At 34.1% G+C, this 22,331-nt stretch overlaps 2 protein-coding genes across 2 annotated transcripts; one reads left to right on the top strand and one right to left on the bottom strand.

Annotated features, from left to right (window-relative positions):
• Positions 1 to 4,997: 4,997 nt before the first annotated feature.
• LOC145088333 (BTB/POZ domain-containing protein At5g03250-like) lies at positions 4,998 to 8,207 on the bottom strand. Its single transcript, XM_079026604.1, has 4 exons — positions 7,901 to 8,207; positions 7,231 to 7,300; positions 5,879 to 7,114; positions 4,998 to 5,684 (listed from the first exon to the last, which is right to left on the bottom strand). Exons 1-4 carry the CDS (start codon positions 7,969 to 7,971, stop codon positions 5,148 to 5,150), a joined length of 1,914 nt encoding a protein of 637 aa, XP_078882730.1. The 5' UTR covers positions 7,972 to 8,207; the 3' UTR covers positions 4,998 to 5,147.
• Positions 8,208 to 15,805: 7,598 nt separating this feature from the next.
• On the top strand, positions 15,806 to 18,428 carry LOC145088334 (Ribophorin I). The gene is made up of 8 exons (XM_079026605.1): positions 15,806 to 16,086; positions 16,405 to 16,449; positions 16,615 to 17,246; positions 17,334 to 17,481; positions 17,559 to 17,738; positions 17,830 to 17,898; positions 17,975 to 18,064; positions 18,185 to 18,428. The coding sequence occupies exons 1-8, from the start codon at positions 15,952 to 15,954 to the stop codon at positions 18,305 to 18,307; spliced, it is 1,422 nt and encodes a 473-aa protein (XP_078882731.1). The 5' UTR covers positions 15,806 to 15,951; the 3' UTR covers positions 18,308 to 18,428.
• Positions 18,429 to 22,331: the final 3,903 nt, after the last annotated feature.

Below are 22,331 nucleotides of genomic sequence, written 5' to 3' on the forward strand. Positions count from 1 at the left end.
CTCCCTCACATTCATCAGCAAGCATTGGTACCTTCTATTGATCTAAATGTCCCTGCTAGATCGCAAGCTTCTACTGGTATTAATGACGATTGCTCATCTTCTAATGAGACTGGGAAACTTATCCAGGTCGGCAATAAGGTGGGTTTCCTTATTAATGAAGACAATATGGATATTCTGGAGGGAATCTCATCCAAAGTATGTGTGGGTGAAGGTGAATCAGGTAGTCAACAATGAATGCCCTAAGTCTAAATATAAGGGGGGTGGGTGAATCCCACAAGGTTGATTGGATAAGAAAAATTAAAATCAAATACAATATTGATTTTATTGGAATACAAGAGTCAAGAGTAACAGAGTACAACACTATTGATTTTGTTGGGTGTTGGGGCTCGTCTAATTTTGATTATGACACTGTAAATCCCACTGGTAGATCTGGAGGCCTATTTTTGTATTTGGGATCCACATATCTTCGCAAAAGTAAATTGTATTAAAGCAAAAAAACTATATAGTCATCATGGGAAATTGGAAGGGGGTGACAGGTGTAACAGTGATGGTAAATGTTTATGGACCTCATTCTATTGTAGAGAAGAGGGCGTTATGGGAGGAGCTTTTGACTGTTAAAAAATTACACCCGGCAAACACTTGGATCTTTCTTGGAGATTTCAATGTTGTAAGATTTGCTCACGAGAGATTCAACTCGGTTTTTTGTAAAGTGACGGCGGCAGATTTCAATAAATTCATCGTGGATGAAGGATTACATGAGTTTCACATGGGGGGATCCAAATTCACATTTCTGAGGGAGGAAGGACACAAATTGAGTAAGATCGATCGCTTCCTTGTCTGTTCAAATTTCATTAATTTACAGCCACTCACCTCGGTCACTGCTCTTGCCCGTGAGCACTCTGACCATGCTCCTATTATCCTGAGGCCTTCCAACTGTGATTATGGGCCGCCGCCATTTCGGATTTTCAATTCGTGGTTACGATTAGAAGATTTTAACGTGTTATTCAAAAGTTCCTGGGATTCCTTTAGGGGTTTTGGTACCGCCGATAGAATTTTGGCCGCCAAACTTAAACATGTAAAAAATGCCATTCGTGATTGGAGTAGGTTGAAATCTCACCGTGAGCAAGAGACTCTAATTCATCTTAAAAAATAGGTGGAATCACTAGACCTTATTGTGGAATCTTGTATACTGTCTGAAGTGGAAAGAAGGGCAAGACAGGAAGGCGTACACAAGATTATGGAGATTGAGCAATTAATAAAACTTGATCTTCAGCAGAAGGCAAAAATTAAATGGGTTAAAGATGGGGATGAAAACTCCCGGTTCTTTCATGGATGTCTCAAGCATAGAAATCGGAAGAACAGAATCCATGGTTTAACTATTAATGGTGTTTGGAACTCAGACTCCAGGGATGTGAAAGCGGAGATATTAAAATTCTTTACCAACAAATTTTGTGAGAGATGGCCTAATAGACCAAAATTCATCAATAGCAAATTTAAGAAACTTTCTGCAGGTCAATCAAGCTTATTGGAATCTGAGTTTACGATCCAAGAGATCAAATCGGCTGTTTGGCAATGCGGAAGTGAAAAGGCTCCTGGCCCGGATGGATACTCTTTCAAAATCCTTAAAGCCCATTGGGATACCATTGGTGGTGACATAACAAAATTTGTTAAGCGCTTTGAACTCAACGGCACTCTTGCACCTGGTTGCAATTCTTCAAATATCACATTAATTCCTAAGATACATGATCCACTAAATCTCTGTGATTATCGACCCATCAGTCTTATTGGATGTATGTACAAGGTGATTGCAAAACTTCTCGCTATTAGATTGAAGATGGTAATCGGGGAGGTGGTTGATGAGACTCAGTCAACTTATATTCAAGGCAGGCACATTCATGATGGTCCTCTTATTATAAACGAAATCATATGTTGGGCAAAACAAAAAAAGAAAAAAATGTTCTTGTTCAAGATTGATTTTGAAAAGGCATTTGATTCCATTAACTGGGGTTTTTTAGACTCGGTCATGGAACAAATGAACTTCGGGTGTAAATGGAGGAGATGGATTTCTAGCTGCTTATCTTCATCAAAAGCCTCAGTTCTTGTTAATGGGTCTCCCACAGAAGAATTTTCAATATCCAAGGGGGTGAGACGAGGGGATCCGTTGTCGCCATTTCTTTTTATATTGGCTATGGAAGGGCTAAATATTGCGGTGAAAAGTGCTTGCGATAACCTAATTATTTGTGGCATTAAACTACCCGGAGACGGTCCTGTTATTTCACATCTATTGTATGCTGATGATGTAATATTTGTGGGTGAATGGGATTATGAGAATCTTAAAAATCTGTCACGGATTCTGAAGTGCTTTCATATTTCTTCGGGGCTGAAAGTCAACTTTCTTAAGTCATGCTTATTTGGCGTGGGCATTGATAAAGAAAATCTTTCTAGTACTGCTCAAGCACTTGGATGCCGACATGGTGAATTTCCGTTTAATTACTTGGGAGTACCGGTTGGTGCTAACATGGCACTTAAGAAAAACTGGAATCCGATTCTGAATAAATTATCTTCTAAGCTCTCTAGTTGGAAAGCCAATTCCCTATCTTTTGGGGGCCGTCTCACCCTCATCAAGTCTGTTCTGGATAGTCTCCCCACGTTCTATATGTCGCTGTTTAAAGCTCCATTGAGAATCATCGATCAGATTGAAAAAATAAGGCGCAGATTTCTATGGGGAGGTAGTGAATTGAAAAGAATAATTCACTTGGTAGATTGGAATAAAGTCATTGCCCCTAAATCCGATGGTGGTTTAGGTGTGGGATCAATTTTTGCACAGAACACTGCATTGCTATTTAAATGGTGGTGGAGACTCATGAATGAAAAGTGTGGTCTATGGAGAAGTGTTATTGTAAGCATTCACAACTTAGTCAACAAACCTGCCTCTTATATAGCGAGGAAATCATCAAACGGAGTCTGGTGCAATATTTATAAGGCAATTAGAGATACTAATTCGCTTCACATAGATTGGACTGACATTTTCACCCTCATCCCGGGGTTTGATGTTAAGATAATGTTCTGGAAGGATCATTGGTGTAGCAAAACTCCTTTCTATACCAAATTCCCTAATTTATATGCGTTGGAATCAGTCAAATGTTGCTCGGTGAGCGATAGACTCTCCAAAAATGGTTTCTCGTTGATGTGGAGATTTGAACCGTCAGGGCCGATTGAATTAAACGAACTGTTGCAGTTATACACGGATATTGGAAATTTGAATGTCGTGGAAAAACTCAATTTTGGATTCAGCTTCCTCCTCAATCCTAATGGGGAATTCACTGTAAATAGAATGAGGAAGTTCCTGGAGTCAAAACTAATTGCATACAAGGGAAAGACAATTGGGTGGACAAAAATAGTACCTTTGAAGGTGCGCTGTTTCGTTTGGCGTGCAACATTAAACGGGATTCCGGTGGCGGAAAACTTAGCTTCGAGGAGTATACCTATTGTTAATTTGGGTTGCCCAATGTGTAATTCGGAATCAGAATCGGTTGATCACTTGTTAGTCAACTGTGACTATGCTAGAGAGGTACAACAATGGATATTTAAATGGTGTGGAATTGGAGACAAGGTTTTCACGGGTGTAGGTGATTTCATTGATTTTGCTGCTACGTGGGGGAATTACCCAAAGAAGAAGGATATTCTAATCTCTATTTTCTACTGTCTAATTTGGAAGATTTAGATATCAAGAAATGATAAGGTTTTTAAGGGTATCGCGATGAATCCCACTAAACTGGCGGACAATATAATCTCACTCGTCTTTAATTGGTGTAAACACAGAGGAAATGTTTCGTGTGGGAGCCGGATGGAATGGAATATTTCACCTTTTACTTTTGTTGCTTCTTAATTTTCTTTGTTACGTCCTTGTTTATTTTACTTATTGCCTTTGTAGCTCCTTGCTATTGGGCGTTGCCCTCTATTAATGATTTATTTACCGTTTTCTAAAAAAAAATACAACTAAACAAAAAATAAATGATTCTCAAAAACATTTTTTAGTGAATTTATCAAACAGTAAAATCAATTATATTTTTCCAACTTAATTATCGTTCTCTTTGTTTCCGTTATCGGTTGCAATTCTATTTGTCTGTACCAATTTGCCTTTAAATCTTACAAACACTAAAATAATACAAAAAATACATATGTATGTGTGGTTTTAAAAGAGACTTTTAGCTTTAGTTGGTGGTGACCAAGTCACCTAATTGGTTTTGCTGGGTGGGCCGCGATTAAATGGCCGTTTTATCATTTTAGGAAGGGCACTTATGTATGTAGCCCATCTATTTGAATTTTGCTACTCTTCTACCTTATTGTTCTATTCATCTCATCGCATCTGCCCAATTATCTTTTGATTCTTTTGCAAAGTAGAAGGAATTTTGCAATCCTTTGTTTCGATTTTTGATTTAAATCTTGAAGCTTTGATCCTCCTTTTTGAAGTCCACCGTTTTCAAAGACAAAACGTACTCCAAAACATCATATATTGATCAACTTCTACATTATTTATCTAAAATTTGTTACCGTTGGTGTCAAAACCCACACAAATCTCAGATGATAAATTGTTACTTGATCTTATTTTCGTAAAACTATATTTTTAAATTTCAAGTAAATGAATGTTACTTTAACTTTAAACTTTCATTCATGTTTCCCTATTTATAGAAATCTCCAACATAGCTATGTCACAATTAAAAAAAGAAACTGTAAATATACGTGGAACGCATGAAAGAAATGGATTAATCCAATGATGGTCTAATATGTAATTTATCTATTTATTCTTACATTTAAAGTATGCATTTAGTATACTAACATGATCAAGTCGAGTTCAAGTTTTAACTTTTAACCCAACCCTCATATGTTTTTAGATCCATGAAATTTGACAGTCAATTCAGTTAATCATTGTATAACCTCAATATTTCGAGTTTAAGATCACCCAAATAATTAGCAGAAATAATATACCGACAAAATTTTACGTTTGGGATGATTTTCTGGACAAACCAGAGAAATCAAGAAACAATATTTAAAAATGGTTCAAGATCGACACCTTAATTACAAAAAATATCCCTACCATTTATTTAATACTCAACCTAATTCCCCTTCTAAATAATCTCCCTCAATCACTCAACTCGATTCAATTCCCCATTTTCTTCATTTTGATTATTTTCTTTTATTCTTGATGCTGGCGACACATTTTTTCCACCCCGATCACGAGACTTTGATTTTAACCTTAAACTCACCCCGAACATCTTGCACAAACTATTCCAATTTATCCCTTTACTCTTCACAATCTTATCGATCTCTTTCTTCATGCTCAAACACTCTTTTTCAAGCTCAGAAACACGGCCCCGCATGTCATCCACCGCCACGACCCGCCGATCGCTTCCTCCGGTTGTCAAAAGGTGCACACTCTCACTTTCCGGCAGCACCATGCTGCTGCTCAGGTGTGTCTGTGAGTTGTAGTTGTCAGAGACATATAAGCAGCCGGCGACAGATGTCCGCAGCCGGAGCTGCTCGAAGAAGAGAACCTGAACTATGAAACGGAGCGGCAGTCTCTCATTCTGGGCGGCGTGTGTGCTGGCTTCTAGTGACAGTTTCTGGCAGTCCATCAGCCGGCAGAGTAGCTCCCGATCGGAATCTGTCAGCCATGGATGTGCCTGTAAAATTACGATTACAAGGTTTCGTCATTTGACTACGAACTTCCGCTTCAAAAGTTTAGAAATTTCTGTGACTAAATTGAAAAAAGATTTTGTCACTCTTTATATGATTGCAAATATTACGTATAAGAAAATCTTTATCCTGAATTTCTAACAAATTCGGTCTCAATTTTGACTTTTAAAGTCAACTGTACCTTGAGATATATATCTATTGCTCGATACATTCCGTCATCGATTGACCTTGCAAAATCAGGGACAGTAGCAGCCAAAGATTGAAACTTTTCGAGCTTTAAGTTAACATCGGATGCCACCTCAGCAAGATAGTTGTCGATAAGATTAGCCACCATTGTCACTGGTGTAAGCGAGTGAGAATTCCTGATTAAATCATCATCGTTGTCTTCTAAGCAACCCGAATCAGTAATTTCACTTCCATCTTGATCGCGATCTCGATCTGCAACCATGAAATGATCAAGCATCCTTTGAACACAATCGATCTCATAAAGCGTCTCACTTGAATACCCCATATTAGGAATGAGAATATCTTCAATGGAAGCTTGATCCATCTGCAACCCGACCCGTCTTTCCAAATTCTCAAGGCACAAAGGGCTACAATGTAAAATCATCGCTGTTTTTAGCAGCCTGAGGAGGAGTTTCGTGGGAACAACACCTTTTTGACTCGGGAGCAAGTCAACAATCTCTTCAAGAAGAGTCTTTTGATCCAAATACGAATCGAAAGAAGAAAGATTCACATTTGGAATCATCGATTGTCTACCAAGTAAAGGAAGATGCTTTTTTGCATAGAACATGAGTGATCCAGCTATCCTTTCTTGATCCAAACTTGTTGATTCAATGGCTAAGATGAATCGTCTGTAAAGAGGTAATTTCAACCCTGAAACATCCTCATACCACCAATCTTGATTTGGTGAAGAACTGGTTTGGATTCCATTCCAGATTACAGTAGCAAAAGGGTTTTCTCTCATGCTTGAAACTGGCCACCCTAATAAATCTTTATCTGAAGAACAAGCTTTTAATGCAAGAGAATCGATACATCTTGAAACAATCTGAAGATCCTCTGCATATTCCACCACTTCTTCACATGATTCCAGTGCTTTTAGGGTATCGTTCCAGTTATCAAAAACTTCATTAAGGAAGTTTTCGGTTTGACTGATGAGATTTTCATCTCCATATTCTTCAGTCATTTGAAGATACTCGGATGCACAACGAAGATGAACTACATTGTTTGAGTTGAGTTGTAGTTTGACACCATAGCAGAATTTAGCAACGAGGAGAAAGATTTTTGGGCCTCCTGGTAGATCATGAAGTTTAACAACACAAGATCGTTTTTCATCCCCAAAGTTCATCTTTTTTTCATCATCCGAAGAATCTCCAATGAGATTTTCCAATGTTTTGCTTCTAGATAATAACGGAAACTGCAAGTTATGCCAAGAAAAAAGTCAACTCAATCTAGTTACAAAATTCACAAATTTTATAAATGGATCCTACTGTGTATATGATATGGATACTAATAAAGCAAGTGACGACCTACCTTGTGAAGATGGAATGAAATGTCTCCAACTTCAATGGTAACATCACTCGGAAGGCCAGAAGAACAAGTCCTGCAAATATTAATGTGAAATTTTGTTATCAATTTGACACAAACTTTCTTCCTACGCATAAGGATTCTTATAAGCTTAATGCAGTTAACAAGATTTTACTGAAAATATGAGAGAATTCCATATCAATTTCAACGTCCAAAAGTACTTGTTTTGACCCTTGGATTTCAAAATGTAGGCCTTCTTTTAAAATTAGGGCAGTAACTTCTTTCATCAATGAAATTTTCCCAGATGTTCTAATTTACTGCATTATTATTCGTTCACACTTCACACAAAGTATTAATATTAGACCCACGTCCAAAAAACATCGAGAATGATGCTTAAACATTCATCACGAAATCAAAGCAAACCCCTTCAAACAGATTAATTAATAATCAGGATTCAGTTACGAATGTAGGTATCAAAAGAAACCCAGAAAACAATTTACATCACAGAATCAAAAACCCCAGTAAAAGGGCGTCCAGATTTCACGATTGGGGACAAAAAGAAACTATCGAAATCGAAGAATTCCAAATGTGGGTATCGATCAAAATTATGAATCAATATTTACGATTGACGTGAAATTTAAACACATAACGAGCGAAAAACAGAAGAACGACTAACCAGGTTTTTTCGTCCTGATCGAGATGAAAAACCTCTGATTTAGATCCTAACTTCATGCACGCCATCGCCATGTATGAGTGGTTTCAGTTGTTCAGTTTTCAAGTGCAATGCGATTGGAAGCGTATATATACATAAATTTTTGAATGAATCGAGTAAAAAAACACAGTCAGAGTGTGTGATAGAAATGATGATTACCAATGGGGGCAAAGGAGGCAAGGGTAATGAGTAAAAACGCACTCTCTTTCTCTGTGTTGTGGGTGTGGAGGGAGCGATGGTCCCTAGTCTATAGGGAGAAAAATCCAGGGGATAGAAGAATCCGTTCTTGCTGTTGCTTCCATAACTAAATTAAATACAAGTCCCTAACTATTAGTCAACTAGCATTTTAGTCCTTTGAAAACTTTGTTTTGTAAATTTAATCATAAATATTTGATTTTATTTTATTTGGTTTGTAAGGTTAACAGCAAAATTAAAGACCATTTTTTTCATTCGTACCCTACATCGTTATGCATTTGAAAACTTTGTTTTGTAAAAATAATCATAAATATTTGATTTCATTTTATTTGGTTTGTAAGGTTAACAACAAAATTAAAGGATATTTTGTTCATTTGTATCCTACATTTTATGCATGAAGTTTAAGATTGTGTCTCTCAAAAAACATTTATATAGAAATGAGACTCCACAATAGATGATCACTTATAAGACCCTAACTCTTATTATAAGAATATAAGATATATATGTAGCTCATTATTGTTTCCTCAAAAAAAGTTTTTACGAAGATACGAGGGATCATATCGCATCGATATAAGATACACAAAAGAAAAAATTATAATCATTAAATTTTGATTTTCTTTTTGTAAATCAAAATTTCTAAACTTGTTAATAACCAAATTTTCTCTACATTTATACCACAATAAAATGAATCTAAATAATAATCTACGCCACCTATGCCAATTGAAAGATTAATACTTATGTGCTTCTTCGGTTCAAAAACAATTTCACCATTTTTTATGAAGATGCGATATAAGATACACAAAGAAAAAATATAATCATTAAATTTTTATTTTCTTTTTGTAAATCAAAATTTCTAAGCTTGTTAGTAACCAAATTTTCTATAAATTTATACCACAATAAAAATGAATCTAAATAAAAATCTACACCACTCATGCCAGTTGAAAGATTAATACTTAGGTGCTTCTTTGTTTCAAAAACAATTTCACCAATTTTTGATGAATGTATGATCTTTGATTTTGTGAAAATTATGATAAAAAATACAAATTTGAAGAGGTTGGAGAAAAATATAATAAAATATTTAATGACTTGATGGGTGATTAAACAAAGGATTATATGTCATTAACTTATTTAAAAAAGTTGAGGCATTGTGATATTTAAATCCATTAGAGGGGAAATAGGGTTTTGTAACTTTCATAATTACAAATTGCCATGTGAGAAAGAGGGGAAGCGAAAGTCAATCGAGGGGTTTAAGGAAGAATATTTGGTCTTGGTTTCACGGTTTATAGTAAGATCACATCTCTGTTTTGTATTTATTTGTTCAAAGTAGATATTAGTTGAAACCAATCACTTAATGCAATCTCATTTCATAGTATAATTATTTGTTTTGATATTCATGTCGATTAATTCAGTATCATATTCCTTACCAAAGAAACCGTGGAAACTATGTTTTTAGGCAAAATCAGATCAAACGATACCATATAAAGATGAAATCGATAAGGGACATCATATATTACCAATGAATATGGGTCAGGCTACTCATCATTCCTAATGGTTTGCCTTCAGACCCCTTATATGAGGTTATCTCATTGGCATGAAAAATATCATCCCTGTCGACCCTCAAGTGTTGTTTGGTTCGATAAATGTTTCTGAAGGAATTAAAATTGGAATTGGAAAATGAATATGTTAGAAATTTGAATCCAATTCCATTACCTGTTAGGTTGGCAACAAAAGAAATTAGAACTAATTTCAGATTCTATTTGGTTCCCAAGAAATAGAATTGAAATCCATGTAAAATGATAGAATTATCCTTTTGTTTCTTTTGCTTAATTATACTTTATTTTCTAATTTATATGTAAAGATACATTATATAAATTATAAAAATAGTAAAATCTTGGCAGTGATGGTGGTGGTGGTGACGGGGTTGGTAGTGGTGGTGGTTGTGGTGATGATAGTGTTGGTGGCGGTGGCGGTAGAGGTGGTGGCGGTGATGGTGGTGGTGGTGGTGGCAAAAATGGTAGTGGTGGTGGGTGGTGGCAGCGGTGGCGATGGTGGTGATAGTTGTGGTGACGGTGGTGGCGGGTGATGATCGTGATGGTGGTGGTGGTATTGGTAGTTGTAGTGGTGGCTGTTGTTGACAGATGATGGTAATGGTGATAGTGGCGTTGGTGGTTAGTGGTGGCGGAAGTGACGGTTGGTGTTAGTGGTGTTGGCGGTGGCGGCAATGGTTGTTGTGGTGACAGTGATGACAGGTGCTGGTGATGGCAATAGTGGTGGCGGCGGTGACGGTAGTGGTGACAACGGCGATTGTGGTGGTAGTAGTGGTGGCGGCGGTCGTTACTGATGGTGGTGGTGGTAATGGTTGGTGGTTGGTAACAATAATGGTGTGTATTGGTTTTTTGATAAGTAAAAGATGTATTTTTGTAATTTGTCATTTTCCTTGATAAGAATTAATGTTTTTTCATCCAAATTTGGAAGAAATCCACTTTCCTTCATATGGTGAAAAATTATTTCATTTAGCAATCCCTTTCCCCCTCTAAGTCCAACCAAACACATCAATTCGAGGAAATGAGAATTATTTTCCCTTGAATTCCTTTCATTTCCTGCCAACCAAACGCGCCCTCATATTATCCTTTAATTTCTTTCTAGGATGGCATCCCTTCCTCTGACCATTAATTACTATTAACTCAACACTTTTTACTGTCGTTGATGTTAGTCTCCTTATGACATATCCATACCACCTTAAATGTCATTCCCTCAGTTTTTGGTGATCTATGTCACTCCCAATGAGTTTCATATAGTCGTTTTTGGTATCATACCCAACAAACTTCGACCTCAAGTTCACCTCAACATCCTCATTTAGCTACCTCAGTCTTCCTCTCATGGCCCTCCTTGGAAAACTAACATACGAATCCATACATCATTGCAGACATAGTAGCTTCCATGTAAAATTTCATCTACAGTTTCAACATGACCTTCTTGTCATGCAAGAATCACTAAGCCGCCATGTACTTTAACCAACACGTCTTTATACGGTGGTGGTGATGTCTACCTCCACATCACTCTTGTATGGACCGTGGATCCTAAATACTTGAATCTCTCCTTTAGTAAAAGAACCAACCATTATACATACATTTACTCCTTCGTTTTCCTTCTCATTAAAATTGCACCAAAAATATTTTGTTTTTAACGGTATTTATTCATATCCCTTTCTATTTTATGTCACCCTCCAAGTGTCCAACCGAACATTCAACTCAACCTTAGACTTAGCCACCAACACAATGACAATGGCAAAAGCATACACCAAGACAATTGCTCATGTATCTCTTAAGACATCTCGTCCAAAATCTAGGTGAAAAATATATAGGTCGAGAGTCAAACCTTGATGTAGCTCAACTTCTACCGAAATGAGTTTATGTCTCCGACTAGGGTCTGAACACATGTCATAGATCAAAAATACATATCACAAATAGCTATGATATATATCGGAGAAAGCTCTTTATCTTCAAAGGTTCGCCAAATCGTCTTTCGGAGCACCTTGTCATAAAAGTTATAACATTATTTTATATCAAACATACATGAAAGCAAACCGTGGTGGCCTTCAAGATGAAAGACTTTTGAACCTTATGACTTGTTTTTTAAATAATACTATATTAATTTAAGAATAAAAGAAAATAATGATAAAAGTTATGCATGGATGTTACGCCAACGTAGATGAAGGTGATCATAAATTGCTTACATGATATGTTAAGCAGACCGGTATCCTGTTGAACTTGTTATAGGTTGTCCCAGTGACTAAATCAATACAGTCATAAAGGTTTAAGGTCTAATTTAACACGATTTGAAATTTTGGGACTAAATGATGACAAACCATATATTTTAATACCAATTTTATCATTAATTCTTAAAATAATTATGAAATTTGGTAGAAATGTTCAAACCAAACATTTATAGAATTTAGGATAATTGATTTGATGTCTAACACTCGTGCTATTATGCATAAATTCATGTATTAAAAATGTACACATACGTCAAACATCATTGTTATTTGATTTACGTTCTTTTGTAATGTTAACATAAAACATGTTTGATAAAAACTATTATTTGAGAACAGTGCTTCAATAAAAATACAAACACTAATTATATACAGTAATTTTAATTTATTTTTAAAGGTAACTTTAATATTATTATTTTAATTATGGTTTTTAATAAATTTCTTATTGGTAACCGGGTTGAGGAGGTCATACGTTGTCGGGTCATGTGCGGGGACCAAACCAAGCCTTTTATCAGCTTCTGAAAAAAGGAGGAAATTTAATTGTTATTTAAGGACCTCGAGTCTCACAATTCACAATTTCAGTCCTCGCAATTGCAAGTGGTTTTGGTTTAGGTGATTATTTAATTAGTAGGTCTTTAACACATACATATGCACAATATATAGTTATAGGACTGCAAAGTCTTCGGGTTGGTATTCAAATGGGTTAGATGTTGATTAGGTGAATCTTCATAGACATTGTAGCATGTTGGTGGTTGCTCGATATAGAATATATGATTTTTTGGTTATCGGCTTAAAAGTCAATATTAAAGGTCATATTTTGATGGTTGCTAAAATGATATAGAATATACATTTTTTTGGTAACAAGTCAACATTAAAAAAAGGATAATCATAAAATTAACCACATGATATTTCAAGATCGAAGAAAATAACCTAGATTTTACCGATTAATAGAAATTATCACATAATTTGAAATGATCATTTCAGACCAAAGATCCAATGGATACTTAACCATTTAATGTGGTCCCTATGTTTAAGTAAAATCTGAAATGTTGTGCCACCACATTCTGAAACACATATTAGATTACATTTGTCTCTCAAACACTTTGAAGTGAGCTACTACGTTCTATGGATCCATACGAGTTTACGGTACACAATGTATTTAAATATTTAACGTCAAATTCAGATTATATGTTATGTAGTTAAAACCCCAACACAATTTATAGTATGGTATGCGAAGGACTTGTTGTAATGGATTCATTTTTTAATGTTAACTAGGTATTTTGTGGTTATTTTAAAATGGTTAGGTTATATTTACTATTTGTAGCATGTGGCTTGTTGTTATTTTCCTAACCATGTGTTACAATAAGTGATTTTCATACACCTTAAAATGTGAAGAATTAATATGAAATCCAAAACTAGTGTAGAATCAATATGAAATCCAAAACTAGTGTGAAACATGTTGCATCTATTCTAAAAGAGTACAATGATGATGCAACACATGATTTATAATGGAAAGTGCTTAAAGAATCAATTTATAAACATGAGGAGATATTAGTGTCTCAAGGGTTCCTTTGGAAATAGAAATATCACCGATAAGTGATATTTTATATCCATCATAAAATGACCTACTATATCTTGTTAACTAATTATTTAATCATATAAAGAAGCACCAATTGTAGGTACACTTTATGTGCTTTTTGAAATACAAAAAAGTATGATAAGGAAGAAAAAGGTGTTGATGCAACACAATCAAATCCATAATTATCAAAATCAAAGTTGAAATTGAGAAAATAAAAACAAAAGAGAATAGTCAAAATAAATGTGAGAAAAATATAGAACTCCTAAAGATGGTTTACAGTCCTAAACAATGTCATTAATTTATATTAATGTTATATTTATTTTATAGGAATAATGTGTAAAGTCATTTGATTACATTTATAGTATGATTTACTTTTACTACTCAGTCTACTTTAAAATGTGATCCAAAGTGACAACCAAAGGCTAGCGGTATCCGGTGTAAATAGAAGATTGTGAGCCTTCTCGAGTAACTTTGGAAAATTATCATTTTCACCCCTTTATCAATATTTTTATCATTTTGACCTCCCTCGAAGCCCCAATATCATTTCCAACACCTGAAACACGCCCCGAAGTGCCCGAAGACCCGGAAAAATTTATCTTTTCGGTTTTGAAGCTCCAACCTTGTAGAGCCTGGTTTTTCATTAAAGTCACCGGTTTTATCAAAAACGATCATTTTAAGAAACGAAGTGCTGCCCGATTATCATTAAATCAGGTGAGTGTATAGTCATTTTCATCATACACATAAATATGAAGTATTTTCTATAAAATACGTGTTATGTGAATATATATTGTTTGTTTATTTGAGATGGATGTTGAATGGATGTTTTATATATGTTTTGAACTGTATATATATTTTTATCTACAAATATGTTGGGTATAAATTGGTAGATGAAATAATTGGTGTGTGATAAAATGATGAGAGGCCTCGATGTTGTTGGTGTTCCAGTCATCTAGCGGAGTATGGATGACGACCACGGACTCTTCTAGACAGTCTAGTGGAACGTTGACAGACTCGCAACCTGTAGGTGTTTGTGGGCTTGATGTTCACCGGTGTACTTCATCCCCCTCATGGTTGCCTTACGGGCATATATGGCTGAGGAATCCCCTTAGCAGTAAAGTCCATCTCGATGATAAAATCCTTAGACTAGGTCCCTTGTGTAGGTGTTTATGGACGTAAAGATGGGTAATCAGGGTTATCGTTGGCTGATGAAATTAATAAATTTAATGTTGGTCGATGAAATTAATAAATTTATTATTATTTATGGGTTGAAAACCCTATATGCTCATCAGGCTCCTAAGCATGACCCACTTAACTTTCTGATTTACAGGTAGTGGACCCAAAGCATAATTTGGATGATGATGATGAATTTTTGAATTATAGGCCGGTAGTTGTAAATAACTATTATAAGTCTTATAATGTACTGTTTATGCTTTTGGTATGTACCAGAACATGACATCCTGAGGTTTTGATATATAATGAAAATACATTTATTTAAGAAATGCTTTGATAAACTTTTTATCATATTTTGTTTTGGGAACAAATTCCGCAACACTTTTAATCAAATGATTACTCTGATTTTATTAAAAAAAGCATAAACTAAATCGGTCTTTTCTGACCGTGAAATTAGGGATGTCACAACTTACTTGAGTTTCATTATCATCATATCAAATCCAATTATCATTCTTTATTTTTGATTTAATTACTTTTGATTACACCATTTGTAAGACTTGTGAGGAGTTGAATGAAATCGATTTTCACTAGAGAGAGACGATGTATAGAACGTGAACTTGAACGCCATAACTGTGAGGAGTTAATGAAAATAGATTTGGCTGAGAGAAATAGAACGATCGAGTATGTATTGCTTCTTTCTATGCGACGAGCGAGACTTGTGAGAGGGAGAGAGGAGTAGGTGAAGGGTTATGTCGACAGGCTGTATATCCTTTCTATTCGTTGTCGTACATACAAATTATTGGCAAAAGGGACACAATGGGTATTTGGTCAAACCGTCAAAATGACAGGGATAATTAGAAAATAGATTTGAAAAGATTTGTTTTGTTTAAGAAATCAAGTCAAAAACCGGTTATTATCCGGAACCAATCGGACCGAACCAATAAAAAGACCGGACCGGTTTTAATCAATTCCTAAAACCAAGAACGGGTCCGAGGGTTCTAAAAAAGGTCCAAGTTCAGGTCCGATCCACGAGTCCAAATACTCAACCCAGGGCACACCAAAAACCCGCACTCCAATAGTCAAACTCGATCCTAATGGACTCAAAGATCTGTCTTCGTTAACAGTTCTAAGTTTACAATTTATATCTATCGATTTTGTACGATAAAGTAAACCCAGCTAAGATAAGTGATTTCATGGGGCAACCCGGTCCATAACCTGTTTCAGTCCGACATAAACATCATCGTCTTCAGACGACTTGGGTCAATTCTGCTGCTACTGTGAGAGAAAACGAGGGTGAACATGGAGGTTTTCGTAGCCAGATCTCGTTTAGCCCTAATTTCCTTACTCCTCGCCCTGCTCTCCCTAAGTTTCGGATCGTCTTCTTCACTCACATCTTCATCATCGGAGCTTCAGATCCTCACCGCTGAACGCAGAGTAAGATTTCTCATAATAAAATTCTTCATTTCTGTAACAAATTCACTCGTTATATTTTCACATCCTTGTCGATCCATGTAAATTGATAGAGATTGGAAAAACTGATATTTTTAACTGCTTGCTAGTGCATTCCCGAAACGATCGAATTCTTAAGACGTGTTGGTAATTGACGAGTGAATTGAGATTATAACTGATTGAGGTGTTACATCTCATGAGTATGATATTGTGGTTATGAATTTGTTGTTTAATTTCTTTATTTTCGTTAGCATCTTTCGTATGGATGTATAGCTTTAATAATATTGATTTACGTTGGTGCAGATTGATTTGGCTTCGCACATTATTAGGGTTGTCCTGACTTTGAAGGTACTCTTCTGTTACTCGAACTTATTGCCTGTATTATATGTTATGCCTCCAAATGAAGAAGAAATACGCACATTATATAGTTCTGAGCTTATAACTGTGTAGATAAAACCTACTTATCTGACATTACATCTAAAAGTTATATTATGATCGCATATGATCTTCTAGGTACAAAATGATGGGGCATCTCCTGCTAAGAATGTTCTTCTTGCATTTCCACCACCACAAGTGAAGCATCTAGCACTGATCCAGGCTGCTGAACTTACTGGAAAAAAGAAGAAGAAAGCTGTCCATCCACTTGATGTGACACCAAGCGACCATGCTGATGGGCCAAATGGAGCCAAATTCTTCTCTATTTCTTTGAGGAATCCATTGACAACTGGTGGATCTGTCTCAATAGAAGTATCATATATATTGACCCAATCTCTTGAACCTTTCCCTGTAGAAATAAGTCAATCAGAACCCCAGTTAGTCTTATACCGTGACAGTGCTTTAATATTATCACCATATGCAATTAAACAACAAACAACAGTCATCAGAACACCAAGCACCAAAGTGGAATCATTTACAAGAGTGGAACCTTCATCCCAAATACGTACTGAGTTGAAGTATGGACCTTATGAGAACCAGTCTCCATATTCATACACTCCTATACTTGTTCATTTTGAGAATAACAATCCATTTGCTGTGGTTGAGGAACTTGTGAGAGAAATTGAAATATCTCACTGGGGTAACCTTCAAATCACAGAGCATTACACTTTGGTGCATAATGGTGCTAAACACAAAGGAGGCTTCTCAAGGTCATAATTGAACTTACTTCTTGTTCTTTTTTTAATTACTTTTTGACATTTTTTGCTCTTGATCTTAATTGATTAATTAATTTGCAGGGTTGAATATCAATCTAGGCCAACTATCAGTGGTGTCTCTTCATTCAAGCATCTTGTAGCTAAATTACCCCCAAGGGTTCACTCTGTCTACTACCGTGATAACATAGGCAATATCTCAACATCACATTTACGCACAAGTTACAGCAAGGTGATTATTATATCTCCATTTTTTGATTATTCATATAAACAACTTGAAACTAAAATGTTCATTTATGATATATGTAGTCTGAACTTGAAATAGAGCCACGATATCCTTTATTAGGAGGTTGGAGAGCCACCTTTGTCATTGGATATGGACTCCCACTTCAAGACTTCCTTTTTGAGTCAAATGATGGTAGGCGTTACCTCAACTTCAGTTTTGGGTGTCCAATTGCTGAAACAGTGGTAAACAAAATAACAAATAAGGTACATAATCATCATTAAAATTTTAATCTTTAAGATTTTCTTGTTCATTGTTCTTTGCTGCTTTTGTTAATTAAGAAGAATGCTGTTTCAGGTTGTCCTTCCTGAAGGATCAAAGAACCCATCTGTTATCGTTCCTTTTTCTGTAGAACACCTATCAGAGGTAGCTTCTGTTTTCTACTATATCTAAAAAAGTTGATAATTTGTAAAAACTAAATCATCATTGTTAATCTCTGCAGACAAAGTATACTTATCTTGATATTGTTGGAAGACCAGTGGTGGTTTTGGAAAAGGAAAATGTAGTTCCTGAGCACAACTCTCATTTCCAGGTGATTAAAAACCACTTTTTATTTTCTTTTACTACTTTTCATTTATTTATGTCCATTAACCTTCTTCTTCTTTTTTTTTTTTTTTTTTTTTTTTTTTTTTTCGGTTGGTTGTTTTTGCAGGTTTACTACAATTTCCACCCGATGTTCATGCTTGCAGAGCCATTGATGTTGACATCTGTTTTCTTGTTTTTGTTTGTTGCTGCTGTGGCTTATCTTCACATGGACATCTCAATAAGAAAATGAAGCGACCATCATGAATTAGATTATATGTAAAATTAGACTTGAGGCTACCAACCAACCATGTGACACACTTAAAACACATCTAGCTACAAAAGATTAAAAAGTTCCAACATTTTTCTTCAAATAGTTGACGGTTTAAATTTTATCAACCAACCACAGTAGTTCTAATATTGATTTGACTCATTGTGGGCATTTGACCTAGTTTACGGCTCGTATGATGTTTTTGGATGAAGGTTAAAAAATGGAATTTTGCTATGTTTTTTATTTTTTACAAAATGGTTACTTTGAAAGTTAGGAGGTATTTTTTGCTAAAATATGAGTCATTGTAGACTTGTAGTACAAATTGTCCTTCTCAAATTATTATTCCGAAACAGACTTTTTGGATAAAGGAATGGTTAACTTTGAATTATGGGATTTGACAAGGCAAAAGATTTCAATAAATTGATGTGACTGTTGACATATGTCTTGTTTTTTGTTTTGGATGTATATATGTGTATGGTTGGGCAGCATGGGCTCATTAGATCAATGGTCCACACTTTGTTGACATTTAGCACGATCAATTATTAGAGTTCAATGAACCATGGTCCATTATGGTCCAGCTTTTGGTTTTGGTTTTGGTTTGTTGGGTTAGTTGCATTCGCATTGCACAGCTCTCATAACCTTTCTCTCTCACCTTTGACCTTGACCAACTTCTGTTGGTATCACACACCATTGTCTTTCTTGTCAACTGATCATTTGAGGTAATGATTATATTTGTTGCTAATTTTATCCGATGATTATATCTCTTTATATTGCATCAAATTAAGTGTATGTTTTTAAGGACAACAAATAAATACGACAATGGTTGTTTTTGTCCCCAATCTAGCAGACTATAACGATCAAGGAAAAAGTAAATATCAATATTCATCGAGTAAGTAATGTGATGTCAAGCTTTAATACAAGATTTTCTTTATGAATTTTCGTCTTCGCGTGTATTTGGAAGCTTGTTTGTCCGGTTAATATATATATATATATATATATATATATATATATATATATATATATATATATATATATATATATATATATATATATATATATATATATATATATAGTATTTGAAGTTTCTCATAAAAAAAACTCTCATAAATTATCATACCAAATTGCTTTTGAGTTTTGATAGATAAACTAAATGTTTTTTTTTATAAATTTTATAAACCAATAAAACACGAAACATTGGTATTACGGTTGTCGTAATAAAAGCAAAAATGAAAACTATTAGTAGTTAAAAGATATACAGTGGGACAAAAATCATTTTATTAATTTAGAAAGGTATACTGTTGGACAATATGTTTGTTTACATATTTATGGTTAATCGGCAGCCGAGTATTTTGGATTATCTTTTGATGTCATACCCTTGTATTTAAAAAAAAAAAAAAAATCAATTAAACTACATATTTTGCGTACTACCTTTCAATAACTATAATACTATGTTTTATTGTAATTCCTTTTATAAATAAGAAGTCAAATATGATCCGGCTAATATTAACAATTATTAACAACTTAGTTTTTATCACCGTTAAAATAAGTTTTTAATATTTATTTATGATCAACAAATTTGAAGACTATATATCTTTAATACTTTGGAATGAAAATATGGAGGTGATAACAAAGTTGGCGAGATAAGTTTAGTCCAAATATATATTTATTAATGTAATCATATTTTAATTGTTGCAATTAAATATTGGATAGTGATGACCTAAAATATGGATATTTATTTGAGTATTTATAATCATTTTTAATTATACCCGGTTAAAAAACATAACTTAAATGAATAATATAGTTTTTAGTTTGTATCCATTTGGTAAGTAATGTTTTTTTTTGTCTATATTTGATCATTTAACTTGTTTTTCTATAAATATTCAATATTTGCAACGGACTATTTCAAGTTAAGTCGGTAAAATGGCTTAATAGGGTAATATATAACTCTCACTTTGTACATATTTAGTTTTTAATGTTTTTTGTTGCAAAATAAGTGATTGATTTTGTACACATTTAGGGGGTGTTTGGCTAAGCTTATTTTTTATAATTTCATTTTTTCTAACTTATTTTTCAAGTTCTGAGCTTTTTATGACTTACACTAAGAAAATAAGCCGAATTCATGAAAAATAAGCCAGAAAAATGAGCTTATAAAAAATAAGCTTAGCCAAACACCCCCTTAGTCTTTATGACTGGTGTCTTCAGGTTTTATTCATGACATCTTACGTAAGACAATCATTAATTAGATGTTCTGATGTGTGACTCGTCTCTCGCTTACTTATATTAGTAACATAATTCACGAATCACTCAAATATTGTTGGTGTCCTAGTTTTCTCCAAGCATAAAATATATTCGGCTTCGGTTTCACCTATCTCTATAGCAGACGAGAATCTTTGTGCATGCTTCCTCCTAACTTGAATTTTCACTTCTAAGACAAAAAAATGCCCTAACAAAAAGTTTAGACTCTTTCATAATTCCTTGGTATTTCAATTTTGATCATTTTTCTACAAATGATTTTTGTGTTATTTTCAAATTGACGTTTCTTTCTTACATGCTTAAATTTTGTTGTTGTTTTTTTTGTTACTGAATAAACCAAGTAAAGTGCAAATCTGTGAGTGGATTGATGAAGATCATGTCAAATTGAACCATACATGATAATCATTAAGGAGATGTTCTCATACATGGTTCGTATAAGAACAATTCGTTAATGATTTTCCAACGATGTCGTGTGCAAAATCTGAAGAAAATAGTCGTAATAACTAAATGTGTACAAAAACAACAATGTCTTATTTTACAACAAAAAAACATTAATGATTAAATATGTATAAATTGAAAACTATATCACCCTATTAAATTAATTTTCTTAAACTGAGATAGTTGGTTTTAATGATTGAATATATCGATACATATTAATAATAATAACAAATGGTCAAACGCGACAAAAAAATATCAATACGTAGAAAGTAAAAAATATATTACTATATTAAATCATTTTCCCTTAAGAAAATTTAAAAAAATAATATAATATCTCCTCTCATATAATATCTCCTCTCTATTATAGACTACAAAAATAAAACGTACAAAGAGATTATAACGTTAGCATTCCAAATTTAAACTGTGACTATTCATTTCTTTATTTATAAATATTCATTTATGGAAATTGAAATGCACCCATTGTAAGGATGTATGTATGAAAAAGGGTACGAGGGTAACTAAAATTCCTAAAAAACAATAAAAGTGGGAGTTGTTAGTCAACAACTTGGCGCAAGAGTCGGGTCTAAGACATGACTCCACCCGATCCCTTAAATATTTGTTGAAAGTCAATTTATCCCAAATCTCGCGTTTATCGTGATCTCAGTTTTTTATTTATTTTTTTAATCTTCATTAAATTCCCTGTTTTTCCACTCTTCCTAATTAAACTAATTAATTAATCACTTATTTAAGAACTTTGGCAAGTATCCATGTCCACACGCCAAAGTACCCCGTGTACCCTACTCAATTGGAACTTAAGTCAACAATCACTACTATTTCATTTTTATTTATCTAATGTACATATAATATCGCACATAACTCACATATATTTTCTATCAAAAATATTATGGTAAGTTGGATTATTGTCAGTGTAATTGTTTGTATGGAAGTCCGTATTAGATTTTAAATCTTAGAATTAGATAATTAGTATTGATTTTATATAGTTTTAACAACAATCATTTATAGTTTTAGTTAACTAAATTCATAACATGTATGTATTTGCAATTTTCCTCCGGTCAAATGTGTCAAGATTCATATCGTGTTTGCATTTCCCAGTAAACAAATGTTTGTGATTAGTGATAGGACTCAAGAAAATTGTATTGTCAATGACTGCAAATTTGTCAAGTAACAAGATGCATATTTTGATTACTAATCATTTATGATAATCATGTCAAATAAGAACTAAATTATTATATAGATGTGTTTCATATTATATACTCGTACTTTGTAAAAGTAAGTGATTTTTTCAACAAAAGAA

The sequence above is a fragment of the Lactuca serriola genome, chromosome 2 (assembly GCF_051521515.1).
Source record: "Lactuca serriola cultivar US96UC23 chromosome 2, Lser_US96UC23_V15, whole genome shotgun sequence".
NCBI lineage: Eukaryota > Viridiplantae > Streptophyta > Magnoliopsida > Asterales > Asteraceae > Lactuca > Lactuca serriola.

Bases quoted from the DNA above. Each gene is read 5' to 3' on its own strand.
- LOC145088334 (XM_079026605.1), top strand. From the start codon at position 15,952: ATGGAGGTTTTCGTAGCCAGATCTCGTTTAGCCCTAATTTCCTTACTC. The intron at 16,087-16,404 runs GTAAGATTTCTC...ACGTTGGTGCAG, and splicing joins TCCTCACCGCTGAACGCAGA to ATTGATTTGGCTTCGCACAT. The intron at 17,899-17,974 runs GTAGCTTCTGTT...TAATCTCTGCAG, and splicing joins CTGTAGAACACCTATCAGAG to ACAAAGTATACTTATCTTGA.
- LOC145088333 (XM_079026604.1), bottom strand. From the start codon at position 7,971: ATGGCGATGGCGTGCATGAAGTTAGGATCTAAATCAGAGGTTTTTCAT. The intron at 7,115-7,230 runs GTAGGTCGTCAC...CATAACTTGCAG, and splicing joins TTTCATTCCATCTTCACAAG to TTTCCGTTATTATCTAGAAG. The intron at 5,685-5,878 runs GTACAGTTGACT...GTAATTTTACAG, and splicing joins CAATAGATATATATCTCAAG to GCACATCCATGGCTGACAGA.